Source organism: Crotalus tigris, unplaced genomic scaffold (assembly GCF_016545835.1).
Source record: "Crotalus tigris isolate CLP2741 ecotype Arizona unplaced genomic scaffold, ASM1654583v1 scf7180000017731.4096049, whole genome shotgun sequence".
NCBI classification, from domain to species: Eukaryota; Metazoa; Chordata; class Lepidosauria; order Squamata; family Viperidae; genus Crotalus; species Crotalus tigris.
The window spans coordinates 1,490,954-1,505,533 of NW_024096599.1; the positions used below are offsets into that span (position 1 = coordinate 1,490,954).

General features: G+C 34.7%; 1 protein-coding gene across 21 annotated transcripts in view; it reads left to right on the forward strand.

The window, feature by feature from the left end:
- Positions 1-14,580, forward strand: part of PTPRM (protein tyrosine phosphatase receptor type M) — a 482,202-nt gene that overhangs the window by 378,287 nt on the left and 89,335 nt on the right. For all 21 annotated transcript variants that reach the window (XM_039339174.1, XM_039339176.1, XM_039339175.1 and 18 more), the window contains 2 exons: positions 9,134-9,221; positions 13,377-13,453. In XM_039339174.1, coding sequence (XP_039195108.1) covers positions 9,134-9,221; positions 13,377-13,453 — 165 coding nt within the window. The remainder of the gene's footprint in view (positions 1-9,133; positions 9,222-13,376; positions 13,454-14,580) is intronic.

Below are 14,580 nucleotides of genomic sequence, written 5' to 3' on the forward strand. Positions count from 1 at the left end.
TAGTCCTCGACTTACAACAGTTCACTTAGTGACTCTTTGAAGTTACAATGGCACTGAAAAAAGTGCCCCCTAAGGCACAGCAGAGCAAGACACCTGCCTGCCCGCCCGGCGGCGCTCTTCCTCCTGTCTGAAGTTTTCATTGTTGTGAGCATTTCTGTTGAGGATTGGCAGCGGAGGTGGGGTGGGGTGTGTTTGGTTTTTATTCTCCCCCCCCCCATCTGCTGGGTGGTTGCAGCAGGTTTTGGTCACTTCACATGACCCTGGAACACTGTGACCATCATAAATATGAATCAGTTGCCAAGCATCTGAATGTAAATCACAAGACCCTGGAAATGCTGCAACATTCCAGCTGATCGGCGCATCTTCTGGGCTCAGCAGAAGCGCCAGGATCAGTGCTGCTTTCCAGCTGATTGGTGCTTCTTCAGGGCTCAGCAGAATCACCAAGCCCAGTGCCGAGCTCCAGCTGGAGCCTGGCACTGATCCAGGCGCTTCCACTGAGCCCTGACAGCCCTGTAGCTCCAGCCATTTCTCGCTCAGGCTTGTGCGATGCTGCTACCAGTTCAGCTCATTCCCCTCTCATGCTACCACTTTTCTAGGATGGTCGCGTACCACCTGCCAGGTGCCAATGTACCACAGGTGGTACCCGTACCATTGGTTGAAAAGCCCTGTTCTGAGCTACTAGCAGTGGCTGCCCACTTTTTTTAGAAGTTTACCATCTTGTCATTCTTTCCACTACTAACTTTTCTCCTTTTTTTGCCTTCATGCAATTTTTTTTCTTTCTAATTAATACTTTTTTTTCTCAAACCTACCTAGAAAATATCAGTCAATCAGGAATCAAATACAGAATGTGATTATGTAATAATACTGCATGGCCACAAGATTTTATTATTGATAGAGTGCATTAATCAAAGTTAATTCAGAATAAGATTAATACTTCCTAAACAACAAAGCAATATCAAATTGCCAAATTTTCCCCAGCCAAAATTGCTCACAGGGAATATTTTTGGATCAACTGATATATAAGCCTCTCTAATTCTTTAGAACTTTAACTGTATAAATGAATCTTCCTGTGCTTTTTTAATATAACATTTATCTCAACACAGGAGAATTTATTTCTTTGCTGGATGGTGAAAAATGTATAGTTGTATCATTGCAGTGGGACATTCAAAATGCAGTAGTTCATTTGATTGTGGAAGAAATAGGCTTTCCTGTATTCATTCAATTACCAGCTTCATAAAAAATGAGAGCGGCTTCAACATCATGTTATGGCTTTTATTTGTTTCTTCAGGGGACAATATAATGTTCTCTCCTGCTTAGTTTTTTGTGGAGGCATTTCTAAAAGCCAAAGGCAGTTTAATTATTGGATATCTAATTATCCTATATCTACATTATAAGTTGACTTATGTCTATCTACTTTTCTTTCTCATGAAAATGGCTCTTTCTACCAAGTAAGCTATTTTGAGAAACCAATTTCCATTTGGATTGTGTGTCCTTTGTTGCCCATTGTCCATATCAAAATTAAGCACCATGATACCTATCAGTAGCAATGTACCTCAGAGCACCTGTGTTGGTGCCCATACAATTCAAAATGCTAATTAAAATTGCTTTTAATTAACAAAACTTAACTGATAACCAGGCATATTCCAAAATAAAATACTAGCATTTGGCACTACTGCCATTTTCAACCACACCTCTAGGCCTTATATAAATGCTAGAAATATTAGAAAATAAATCTGATACAACCAAGTACTGGGTTTAGTGTTACTACATACTGAGAAAAAAAGCAAAGATGCTAGAGAGCGTCGTAAGATGTTTTGGTGGGACCAGGATCAATCTCATCGATATGCTTTTGGTACTAATACACAATACTTTGTATCTGCTTGTGTTCAAGTGCACTTGACTCACATTGTGTAAGGAACCTTATTAAACAAACCTGATGCCTCTGTAGTAGCATCTCTGTTTGGTTTTTCGGTATGGGTTACTGCCTTTCTAATTCGGTGCTTCTCAGGATTCTGCTGCTGTCTGATCTGCTTAGAGAAACAAGAATTTGAATACAATTGGTATTACATTTCTTTGGAAGCCTTCTTAAGCTGGTGCATTGAATAAGAAGCCATAGATAGGCTTTTTGATAGTTATACAGAATCTGAAATCTGAATGAGCTAAAAATTCCTCCTTGAAGTTTAAGATTTTATTTTATTTTGATAAATAAAATATTGAGAATAATTAGGATGATTTCTTAAGTAATATCCAGCCTACACTCACCTAACATTTTAGTTGTGACTTATACAAGTGAACTGTCTTTGAAAAATGTATCTATATTGTACCTCAATACATGATAACAGTATATCAGGGGTGTCAAATTCAATTTCACTGAGGACCGCATCAGCATTGCGGTTGCCCTTGGGGGGCCGGGTGGGTGTGGCCAGAGTGGGTGCAGCCTACTGGGTAGGCGTGGATGGAGTGGTTGTGGCCTACTGGGTGGCTGTGGCCAGTTCTACATTATTTGCGTCAAGGGTGTCTGTTGGGGCCTGAGCAGGAGTGGGACAGATCTGAGGGTCTCTGGCAGAAGGGAGTGGGACCGGGGCCAAGACATGACCCACCGGGGCAAGTGCCAAAATCGTACATTGGCTTCCGGCTGGCCTGGGCCAGGGTCAAGGCAGCGGGGCCCGTTCCCTCACTGTTTCCAGGATGGCTTCGCAGGCCACATGAAACCACTTCGCGGGCCGTATCCGGCCCCCGGGCCTTGTATTTGATATGTCTGCAGTATATAATCCTGACATATGTTCTCTTCTAGTTAATAATATATCTGTCTGTGGGAAGTGGGACCTCTGGTTTTAAATATCTTGGCATTATTTTGTATTTGCAGTGTCTTGGGTAGTAACAGTTGAGATGTGTAATTACATCCTGAGAAAAATGATGAGGAAAGAGCAGAGTAATCTGGAAGAGGTTATTGAATCTCCAGGCATGTATCTTGCTCAGAAAAAATATATATACTCGCCTATTGGGATGTTTCATTTCCTTATATGTTGCATTCAGAGATAGTTTTGAAAATGCAAAGTGGTTGATATTCATGGAGAGTTTTCATTTTATGGTGTAATATTATACACTTTCCTCTATTATGGGTGTTTGCAAGGTTCACTGACTTGCTGTAGAATATATGAGATGTAGTCAGGAGCAACACTTTAATTACAGGCTATAAACAATAGAAAATGGAATTTATTTGTTAAAATGCAACATATATTGCAAAGCAAGCATTTGTTTAAGCTCTCCTGGTAGCTTTTTTATATCAGTAGAGGAACAAACCAACCTAAATTTTGGTATACAAGTTGGAAATAATATACCCTGTACATAAATGTACATATTGTACCTAAGGGATTTCTATAAGAGGAGAATTATAAAATCTTATCTATTCATTCTATTCATTGTCTTAGACATAAATTTTGAAGACACATTATTTAAAGTTATAGTTAATTACTTTGCCAAGAAGTATATTGCTAAATTAGAATTTTAATTGTTTTTCTTAGTATATTCTTCAGATAAATGAAAAGTAAGTTCCATATAAAATATATCCTTCTACAAAAACCTATCTTAGAATTTAAAACGAAGAAAGGGTGCTAGAATTCTATTATGTTTCCTTTCTGTAGTAATTCTAATTAAGTAGAGAAGGCTATTTTTGCTATTCAAGTTTTTTAATTTAAGGACAAAATTTGTTCAGAAATCACAAGTAAAAAGTTCATATATTGAGCTTATGAAGGAAAATAAATAAATGATAAATAAATGTCATTATGCAGTCTGTCCAGATGTGTTGGGATTATTCTGCCATTCCCAGTTTTTCTTTGGTCATTTGGCTGGGACTACTTGGAACTGCAGTCTCAGAATAACAGAATTGGAAGCGACCTTGGAGGTCTTCTAGTCAACCCTCTGTTCAAGCAGGAAACCCTATACCATTCTGGACAAATGGCGATCCAAACTCTTTCTCAAAACCTCTAGTGATGGAGCACCCACAACTTTTGAAGGCAAGGTGTTCCACTCATAAATTGTTCTCACTGTCAGGAAATTTCTCCTTAGTTCTAGTTGCTTCTCTTTTCATCCATTACATCTTATCCTGCTTTCAGGTACTTTGGAGAATAGGTTGACTCCCTCTTCTTTGTGAGAGGAAGACTGCTGTCATGTCACCTAGTCTTTCTTTTCATCAGACTAGACATATTTGGTTCCTGTAACTGTTCTTTACATGTTTTAGTCTCCAGTCCCCTAATCCTTTTTGTTGCTCCTCTCTGCACTCTTTCTAGAGTCTCAACGTATTTTTGGACCATGGCGTCAAAGCAGTTTTTCAAGTGTGGTCTTACCAAGGCATTATAAAGTGGTACTAATACCTCACATGATCTTGATTTTATCCCTCTCTTAATGCAGCCTACAACTGCATTGGCTTTTTTTTTTTTTTTTTTGCAGCCGTAGTAGAGTAATGACAAGTTTATTGGTGCCTGCAGAGTTGGCAGGCTGTATGGATATGCCACTGAAATTCAAGCATCACAGTGGGCTGTAGAAGGTAAGACGAAAGGCACTAGGAAGATCGACAGGTGGGCTGGCACAGAGGCTATGCAGAGGAGGAAGGGAGAAACAAAAAAGATGCATCATTCTTGCCCTACTTGGTCCTTAAGACTTCTCCAGATTTATCTCAGCAAAAACCTAAATAGTGCAGCTTTTGCTTTGGCCAGATTATGACCTCTCAAAACTTAAACTACAATGCATTACATCTATACATGAAACAAAACGTTTTTTTTTTATTTAGTGCATACCTCTTTTGTTTTCTTTAATAGCAGTTGAGGAATCATATATTTCATCTCTCTCTTGTGTTCCTTTTGAACTGATGTTTTCTCCACTAAATGTATCTGCAGAATTGCTATTCTTTACACCATTTTAAAACAACAGATAAGGCAATTTTTAAAACAGTTTTTAAGTGTATTGTGAATATGACAGTACATTACCTCCTCCCATATTTCATGCTCCCATGCTTAGTTTAAAATAGAAACTTGCATTTTGCTCCTGGAGAGGAGTGGTGGAAGGTGGAATTAAGATTAGAAATAAAGGAAAAGTAAGAAAATTTGAAATTCTGTGAATCAGTGAGATTTTCCTTCTTTATTTATTTTAAACTTTATGAACTCTATTTTATAAATAATAAACAAGTTGCAGTGATACAATAATGGATAGTATTTCTTAGAAACAAGACTGATTTTTTTATTATGCAGTAAATATCTGATTGGACCTGTATGGTTGTATACATGAAACCAGAATAGTAGCAATCTTTCTAATGAGTCAGCATCTATACATTGAATTATGGTGTTTGGACACATAAAGGATTGGTAGAGAGATAAATTACATTGGGACAAGACATTCTAGAAAGCTCTAGATAGAGCCTAGAGAATGCTCTTGAGAGAAGGGAAAAGATGCTGTGATTGAGTTCAAAGCACGTACTAAACATTAACCTCGATTTAACAAATCGCAATTGTTGTATTCATTCACTACACCCAAATAAACAAACCATAACATGTCTTAATGCAGCTATCTGGCTCACACCCAACATGCTACCAGAGTAAAAATTCCACAACCCCGAACTACAAACTATTTAAATCTATTTTAGCTCAGTTGAGCATGCTGTGTAAATTCAGCCTCTCCTTTCATCAAAAAAGGTAGTCAGCACTGCCCCTTACTTATGCTGATTGTTAGAGCAAGCTGCATTTTTCCCCAGAAAGGTATGATTCAGTAGTTAATAACCTTGAATAAAGTGAAAGCTGCATAGAGTAGTTTGTAAATAATATCCTTTAGTGCCAGCCTTGCTGTGATTTACTCAGCAGTTGTGAGTAAAAGATAGGTTTTGCTAAGCCTGTCCAGTCATTTTATTTATTTATATTATTTAGGTGACAACGAGCTGATTTCATATATTATTGTGTGTTATTGATTGGGAGACCCAGTATGGTTAATATGTTGGATTAGGTGTGGAGATACCTAAGGGTGGAATCCTCCCTTGTACACAAAGGTCACATAGGTAACTGAGCTTGTCACTCTCTCTCTCAACTGTGCTCTGGGAAGTTGAACAATATATCTAAAGAAGGCAAGCATGCCACTTCTGACCTGCTGCCAAAAGAACTGCATGGACCTATTCATGAAGTCACCAAGATCCAAGACTGATTTGAAGACATATATGTATATGTTTGTATGGTCAGATGGATGGAATTATGGCAATAGACATTCAAAAGAGCAAATAAAGAGGGTTTGTTCTCACTCTAAGTAACAACAGATTTACATTTAAACTATACTTTGTACTATGGCTTAGAGTCTTTAAAAGTATTTTTAAATGAATAGCTCTCCTGTAGGATTCAATCACTATTATTTTCTTGAAAGAGAAGATATAAATTTATAGCATATCAGATAGTTTTTAGCACAGGGCATTCATAATCTATCTGAACAGTAGCCGCTACTGTGTGCATTTTGTTTCTTTTATATGCAGTGACATGCAGGCAGCAATTTTAGGCATATCAAAGCCTGAAATATACCTAATGCTGCGATAAATAAATTTTAAAGCAGTTTACTACTTCTACTCCAGTTTGGGAAAAACCACCTGATATCTCCCTATTATTATTTTTTCCTTTAAAACAAATTTCACTATTAATTGTTGTTAATGAGTTGTTTGCTTAATAAAGAAGCAAAGTGCTTCCACTGCCATCAGACAGCAACTTTGCTTATACACTGGTCAAAATTAGAACTTGATTTCATCTGTCTTTCTCTTGACATTCAATATTTTTATGCATCCTAGTGTTGTTTAAAAAAGGCCAAGCACATTCGATTTCATGATATTGGTAAGAAGGAAGCATTTTTTTATTTGAAAGCATCTCCATCTTCAGATCAAAATGTTCATCCAATTAAAAATGTGATATGAACAAAAAAAGACAACAATTGTTCTTTCATATGAAGGCTGTGCCAAATCACTAATGAACTCTGAATTGGTGTGAACAACTTCAGGGTCAAGTAGATTTTGCAGGTGTTTTTTCTCCATTTCTGGAATATTGAAAAGGATTTATACCTATAAGCATTTATAAGAGATGTTGAATTTAAAATGTTTTAAACCTAGAACAGTTATTTGGAATGCAAGTATAAGTATACAAAATGATAGAAAAAGTTAGTTTTAAGTCTAAAGCAATTGTTTCAAACTTGAATCAGATTATTTCAAATTCAAAATGGTTTGTTTTGCACACCACACTATTTATATTTAGTTATTGTGAGATGATGCCTAGAAATTGGTAAGTGCACAGTACATCAAGGACTTCTGATTAATACATTTCAACCTTTGCAAATTATTAAAAATGTATTTATTTATTTGCTACTGTTCACTTTATAAAGGCTATTTAATAGTGGAACTGCTAGATCATTGGTTAGACTGAAGAAAGGTTTTTCATTTGGCATACCTTATATTTTTATATATCAATTTCTCAGCCTCAAAAGTCTTGCTGATAATGGAAGGAATAGTCTAAGCTTAAAACTCAGTTAAATTTAACTCTTTTAAAATAAAAGCTTTTTTTTTTACATTAAGCAATGTTTTTTGTGAGCTCCAGATAATCTTAAAATGTATTAGGAGTTACATGTAACAGGCCTGCCTCATTTGTGCATGATTTATTTAAGACAATTTTAAGCAGCTTTTTGGGACATATGGTTATATTTGTATTATTGTGTATTGAAAATCTGCCCAATCATAAGAGCTCCTGGGGTAAATTATAAACTTATTAGAAGATTAAAACTAACCATTTAATCTAAAACTAATAAATGCATAAGAAAATGGCAAATGAAATACAGATCTTCAGAGTCATAATTGCAAGATAATACAAACCTAAAAAAACCTGGAAGAAAATAAATATATTAGAATTCTGAAAAATATACAGGCGGCTGAGAAGCCAACTTAGAAAGAGTATTCTTTGAGTTTGACCAGAAGTCCTAGAAAAATCTTTCTCTCTGATATACTTCTGCCTAACTTCATTTGGCAGAACCACCCAAAGGAGGCCTATGATTGATGACCAAAGTGCCTGAAAGGAAGTCATCCTTAAGAGCAGGAGTAGAAATATTGCATCCAAGCCCCAGAATTCTGCAAAATTAAAGATCTCTAGGGCTTGGGGGGGGGGAGATGAAAATTATACCATGAAGAATAAATGGATACTCTCTCTGTCTCACACAGAGAGAGTATCCATTCCCATATTGGCTGTGGGTAGCTTAGAACATACAATTAAATCACATACAAAAATAATATTAAACAATAACAGTAGGTTTAACTTTTATAATTCAATTTATCTCAAAAGCACCAGATTGGGGATGTTTATTTTACAAGCTGTAATATAATTGCTCTCACCTTACTGAGTCCATCTCTTTTGTTCATGACAATCATGTAAATATTTAATATTCCTAAACCATCTATTTGCCTTTGCTTCTGTCTCTTTTGAAAGTTTATGAAGATTGTATTTGTAAAGGAGAGAGATTTAACATATTAGGGCAGGGGTTCCCAATCGGGGGTACAAGACGATATTCCAGAGGGTGTGAAAAATTGAGTTTAGAAGTTTCAAAATTATAGTGTTTTACATAATTTGTTGCCATTATTTTGAACTTTTGTAAGGGGTATGAGAATGTATCAGAAGCATTCTAGGGGTGCAGGGTATAGAAAAGGTTGGGAACTGCTGTATTAGGGCTATGCACACCCAAAAAGTTATTCAAGTATTTTTGTAACTCTGCAAACAGAGGACCTCTCAAATAGCTGCTTTTGTCTTAAGTTTCTGCATCAGCTCTCTTAAGATCCCAGTTAACTTGAAAAAACTGACTGCTTTTTTCAGGCTCATACAGAAAAATGAAAAGAAAAGGACTGTTTTAATGAAGTGGAGAGAGTTGGTGTCTTTTGGATGATCAGGAGCACTTCTTCCAAATCATTTTTATAGGATCACATCTCTAATTAATATTTTGCATTACAATAGTTTCTAAATTCTAACAGTCTATCACCTAAAAATTTAAAGTTTTTTGTGTGAGTTTCCCTCTAGTATTTCTGTTGCTACATATGTTTTCCCTTAACATGTCATTCCTTCCCCTCCCTTTTTTTTAACAGAGTTTCTTTGAAGGACAGTCTGCACCATGGGACTCAGCTAAAAAAGATGAGAACCGCATGAAGAATAGATATGGGAATATCATTGCATGTAAGTGTTGACAGTATAATTGTACTACTGTGCAAACTCCTTTTAGTTACTGACAAACTGCCCACTGATATGTAGCACTATGTATCTGGAGTAAAAATGGAGCTCTACTTATTATAATGAATGAATGAATATTTAAGAATTCCAAAGACAGAAAAATAAAGGAAGTAACAAGCATTTGTGACTACAATACTGATGTCAACTATGGCACTCAGTGAGTAGCATTGTTTCTCTATCCTAGCTCTGAAAGAATGTGTGGATAAAGTAGGAAGATAAAACAACTTTTACTATATGAAATATACAATGGCTACTTCCATTGCATCATATAATTATCTTTACATTTGTTCAAATATTTTGGATTACCTGTCAATACCATGGAAATCATTTTCTTATCATAGTACACATACAAATGTGCCCCTCACCAATATACTCTAACGTTATTGTAGACATCTCTTTTTCCATACACTAAATACAGTAAATAACTAAAGGAACTTCTTGTCTAAGTCCCTGAACAGTGTTGAACTTTCTTTCATACACATTTTCTAAATCAACATAGTAATGGGTATGTGTCTTTCATTCAACAATTTCTTAATTACCCTAGAGAGGAAATAAAATTGGTCTGCACACCTTCCAGTTGAACTGCAATTCCTAAATTTTGCTCATTGTCATAGCCTCTGTTCCAGCGATCCCCAACCTGTCCAGCTTGGCAGCCCACTGGGGGGCATGTGAGTGGCAGGCATGTGTGCACACACATAACTCCATTTGGAGCGTGAGTGGAGGATGCTTGCACTCATACACAAAGCTCCACTTACATGAGCAGCAGGCACTTGTGCTCCTGTACAAAGCTTCACTCATGCGAGCAGAGGGCACTTGAGTGGAGAGCGAATGACACTTTGCTCGCAAGCGCAAATGCCCTCCGTTCACGCAAGTGGAGCTTCACACACACACATACACGCTTGCCCATCTCTCCGGCGGCCTGGTAGTGGGACGCAGCCAGGGGTTGGAGATCCCTGCTGCATTTTCTTAAACTTATATCTGCCAATACATTCCCAAGCATATTTGACAAATTCCCCAGTAGTTTTTTCATTTACTCTTTTTATTTTTCCAATAATCCAGTCCTGTAAATACTTTCTCCAACACTCTTTCACTTCAATTTCATCTCAGATTTCATTATTTTTCATTATTTTTATTTCCATTCACTATGCTGGAGCCTCCATCAACATTGCTTGGTCTCATCTTATAGAACTACAGTATTTATTTTCTCTATACACATTGTACAATATCTTTCTCTCTTCATTTCTTGCCACAGCCATTCTCTTACACAATCCACAGTCTCTTTCAGTTTGTCCACAAAACAAACTGTATCTTATTTCCCATTAATGTAACTCACTTCTGTGAGTTTATAATATAACTTTTCACTGTATTTCAAATTGCTTCTATATTTCCTTATATATACTCTCTGTTTACACTGTTGGGAAGCTAATCTCTCTTCTAATTCTTTTTTAAATTAGATTCATGCTTTCTCTTCTTGAAGTCATTCTGCTTTCACTACTTATTTGTTTGGGTGGGTTTTGCACTTTTTTTTCTTTTTTCCCAAGGTCTTTGGTAATACCAAAAATGGTTTCTCCAACATTCAGAACCTGTCATCACTTTTATATCCTTCACTAACTCACCAACACATTTTCATCTAAACAATCAAAAACTGCTTTTAGATTTATGTTTACTCCCATACCGTGTGTAAAATAGAACTGAAAGAGAATTTTATATGAGTTGATAGAATTATGAATTATGTGTACAGGTTTAGTAAACAAAAATGAAAGGCCACAATACTAAATCAATGGACTAGCAGGAAAATAAGCATGTTTTTTGCGGGCAATATGTCATTAATTACGCATTTAATTGCTGCAGGATTGTAAGATTGTTTAATCAAATAAAAATAAAATAAAGTATATTAATATATATTATAAATATATAAATCATGAGCTTTTTTATTCCTTATAAATTGAAGAAAAATATGAATTATATCCCATACTTAAAATGAAACATATTGAAAATTGAAGAACAGTTCTGCATAATAATAAGACCTATGTATATAACTGAAGATAAGATTGTAATTAAATCAGAGTTTTAATAAGGGATAATTAAGTAACCTTAAATCATGAATATTGAATCTATAAATCAAACAGTCTAAGGATCATTACAAAAGTGGAGTTTATGTTCTTATGGTCTTGGTTGCCAGAAAGAATCCTTTAAAAGTTTTATCTGCCTGTTAGGAAACATGGAAACATTGGTATGAGGATTTGTTACAGGGCCTTAATTTATATGGCCTTAAAAACTTAACATCAAGGGAAGAAACAGGTTTATGTTAAGGTCAAGTAACAAATGATATCTCTATCAAATTTATGGACTATTTCTCCAAATTCCAATGTAGAGTGTATTATTTAAAAAAAAAACAATACCTGAAAGTGATTACCCAGCTGGTTTAGAGAATGGTTTGTGTTAGTTATTTACTTGCACACCAATATTCTATAATTACATGCAAATTACAAAATTCTATCTGGTTGCTTATAAGGTCTATTGATCTGGCTACCAGATTAATTTAAATAGTTAATCTATTTTGGTGTGATTTAGTAACTGTTTGTAAATAGAAACCAGTAGGGTGACTATTTAGTAAAGAAATGGTTATATCAATTTTAATATTACAATTACATTGGATTTTTTTATTCTTATTTTGGGGTCATCTTGACTACACGCTTGCTTAGAAAGGTAGGATATAAATCAAATGAAACAATCAAATAATGTTGTCTAGTGTTAGAAAGATTTCTTAAGATCACTTAGGAATGCCAACCCTATCTAAATATTAAAAGGTAGTCAAAATGAAGTTGCCATGCAACTTCTCAAATATTTAAAATTCATATAACCATATTAATTGATCTGAAGTATATTCAGACTCAACTGATAAAGACAAAAACTTTTAAAAATGAAGTTTGAAGATACAAAGGAGTATAGTTATCAGGCCTTTGATAATTAATTATCAAATAATTAACATCAAATAAGCTATTCATAGGAAAGGGGTACTTGATAAATTTTAACACCTTTTGTAACAGGACTTTCTTTCCATGTTAAGTAATCACTTCCCCCCATCTCATCACTAGCCTCTGTGTGTATGTGTGTGTATATATATGAGATAGCAAATACAATATGAGATAGCAAATACATTTAAAATACATTAGGTGTTATTAATTCCTGGGCTTGCCTTTTTGGAATGTGAATATATAAACTCTATCTATCTATCTATCTATCTATCTATCTATCTATCTATCAACACACAAGTGTGACACAACAGAAATTGGGAAGCATAGTTTGAAAGATAGAAAAACTGGCAATTGCCTGAATTTTTGTCTGTATTTGTTTGTCATTTATTTCTACATACATTTCAATTTAAGTCCATCTTTTTCAATACCATTTTCCTTTTCAAATTTCCTGAAGAAAAGAAGATTTAAACAATGAAAAAATAGGATTTATCTGTCTGTGTCTTTTATACTTTATATGAAGAGCTTGACTAGCACATCATTTCAGGAACAGAACAGCCATGTCCCTAGCAATATCATTTATTATTCTCTGCTTCCTGTTTGTTCTATAGCCCATATTTTTTTCTAACAGAACAATCTTTGTGTGGTATGTACGAATAGACTACTAATTCAAGAAACTCTCAAAACATCTTGAGATATTGCAGTGGAAGAAATGCTGTGGTCCACAAAGGCCAGCAAATAAAAAATTATAAGAATTAGGAAATGATGGGCTTTTAAAGGACAGGTCAACCTAAAATTACAATTAACTTAGCAATTCAATCTAAGATCTGTTATAATGTTTTAGTATATGCGTATATAAGGTTGGATAGTTCTTTGTTTTTTCCTTGCATAAAGTATTCTGCACTTGAAGGAAATATCAACTAAAAAAAAAAAGGAAATGTAGTTTAATTTGTGTTCATACAAAAGCAAAACCAGCCTTTTGAAACTAATGATAGCATTAGGGATCAAAATATATCTTTACAAGTAAATTGGTATTCCTTTCAATACAAATATAACTAATCAATGTTATTTTATGCCTACTGAGCAAAATATAAATTATTTAATTTATTTTTGTGGGGATTTTTAGATGATCATTCTCGAGTGAGACTGCAGCCTGTTGAAGGGGACTTAAACTCAGACTACATCAATGGAAATTATATTGATGTAAGTATACTATTATAACAAACATAACAATTTGTTCAAATATTTAATACCTTTTAAAAAATAGATAATCCATATAGAGCTGCTGCCAATTGTTAAATACTATGAGAACTCATAGTTTTCAATTGTTGTGTTTGACATTAAATCTACTAAAGATTTGTTCATAGGAAAATTAAATAGCTCATTTCCTAAAATTGTTACATTATGAAATAAAAACTTTGCAATAATTTTATCTGGCTACATTTCCTCATAGGTTTTATGTGCCCCTGCCCTCATTCGAAACATTAATTTTAATTTTTTTGTCAAAGCTTGGAATATAGAAATTCCCTTTTTAAAAAGAAGCTGTTTGCAAGATTAACATGATCAAACTTCATAATTTTTAATGCAGTGGCTTGCAATATTTCTTCATCCATCTTATTTTAAGTAACCTTCAGAATGGGATCTGCATCTGTTAACTAGAACTTCTGATGCAAGCAAGACATTTCATTAAATATGTATATTGATTAATTATTGAAGATTGCTTCTTTGTTCATCCTGCATTAAGTTAACTTAATGTTTTACATTAGTATAAATTCTAATGTAATATAAAGAGACAGTAGTTGGACTGAAAGAATCAAAAGTAAGAGGGAATATTAAAAAACAATGCCATTTTAAATCCCAGCCTACAAAATATTTCAAATATTTTTGCATATAATGTATTGTTCCAAAATGTAATAACCTGAATTTATATTTTACCTTAACTTTTTATACCTTAGAGCAGGAGTGTCAAACTGCCGGCCCATGGGCCGTTTGCATCATAGGAGGCCACATCCACCCCAGCTCCAGCAATGCAAAAAAAAGTTGCGATATGTTGCGACACATTATGTGATGCGGCAAGTTTGACACCTTTGCCTTAGAGACTCCTTGTTTTTCATTTTCTAAAATTGACATTTTTTAAAGATATACACAAGTATAATATATACAGGGTGTACAGCAATCACACCACAAAGATCCATGACTTTTAAGCATTAAGTACAGTAAGATTTTATCTGGAAAAAAAAATAAAACATTGTGAATGTCCTATTGGGCTTGATTTTGGACCTGTATATTTCTGAATATTGTTGTTTATACTGGAAGGATTTATTTCATTT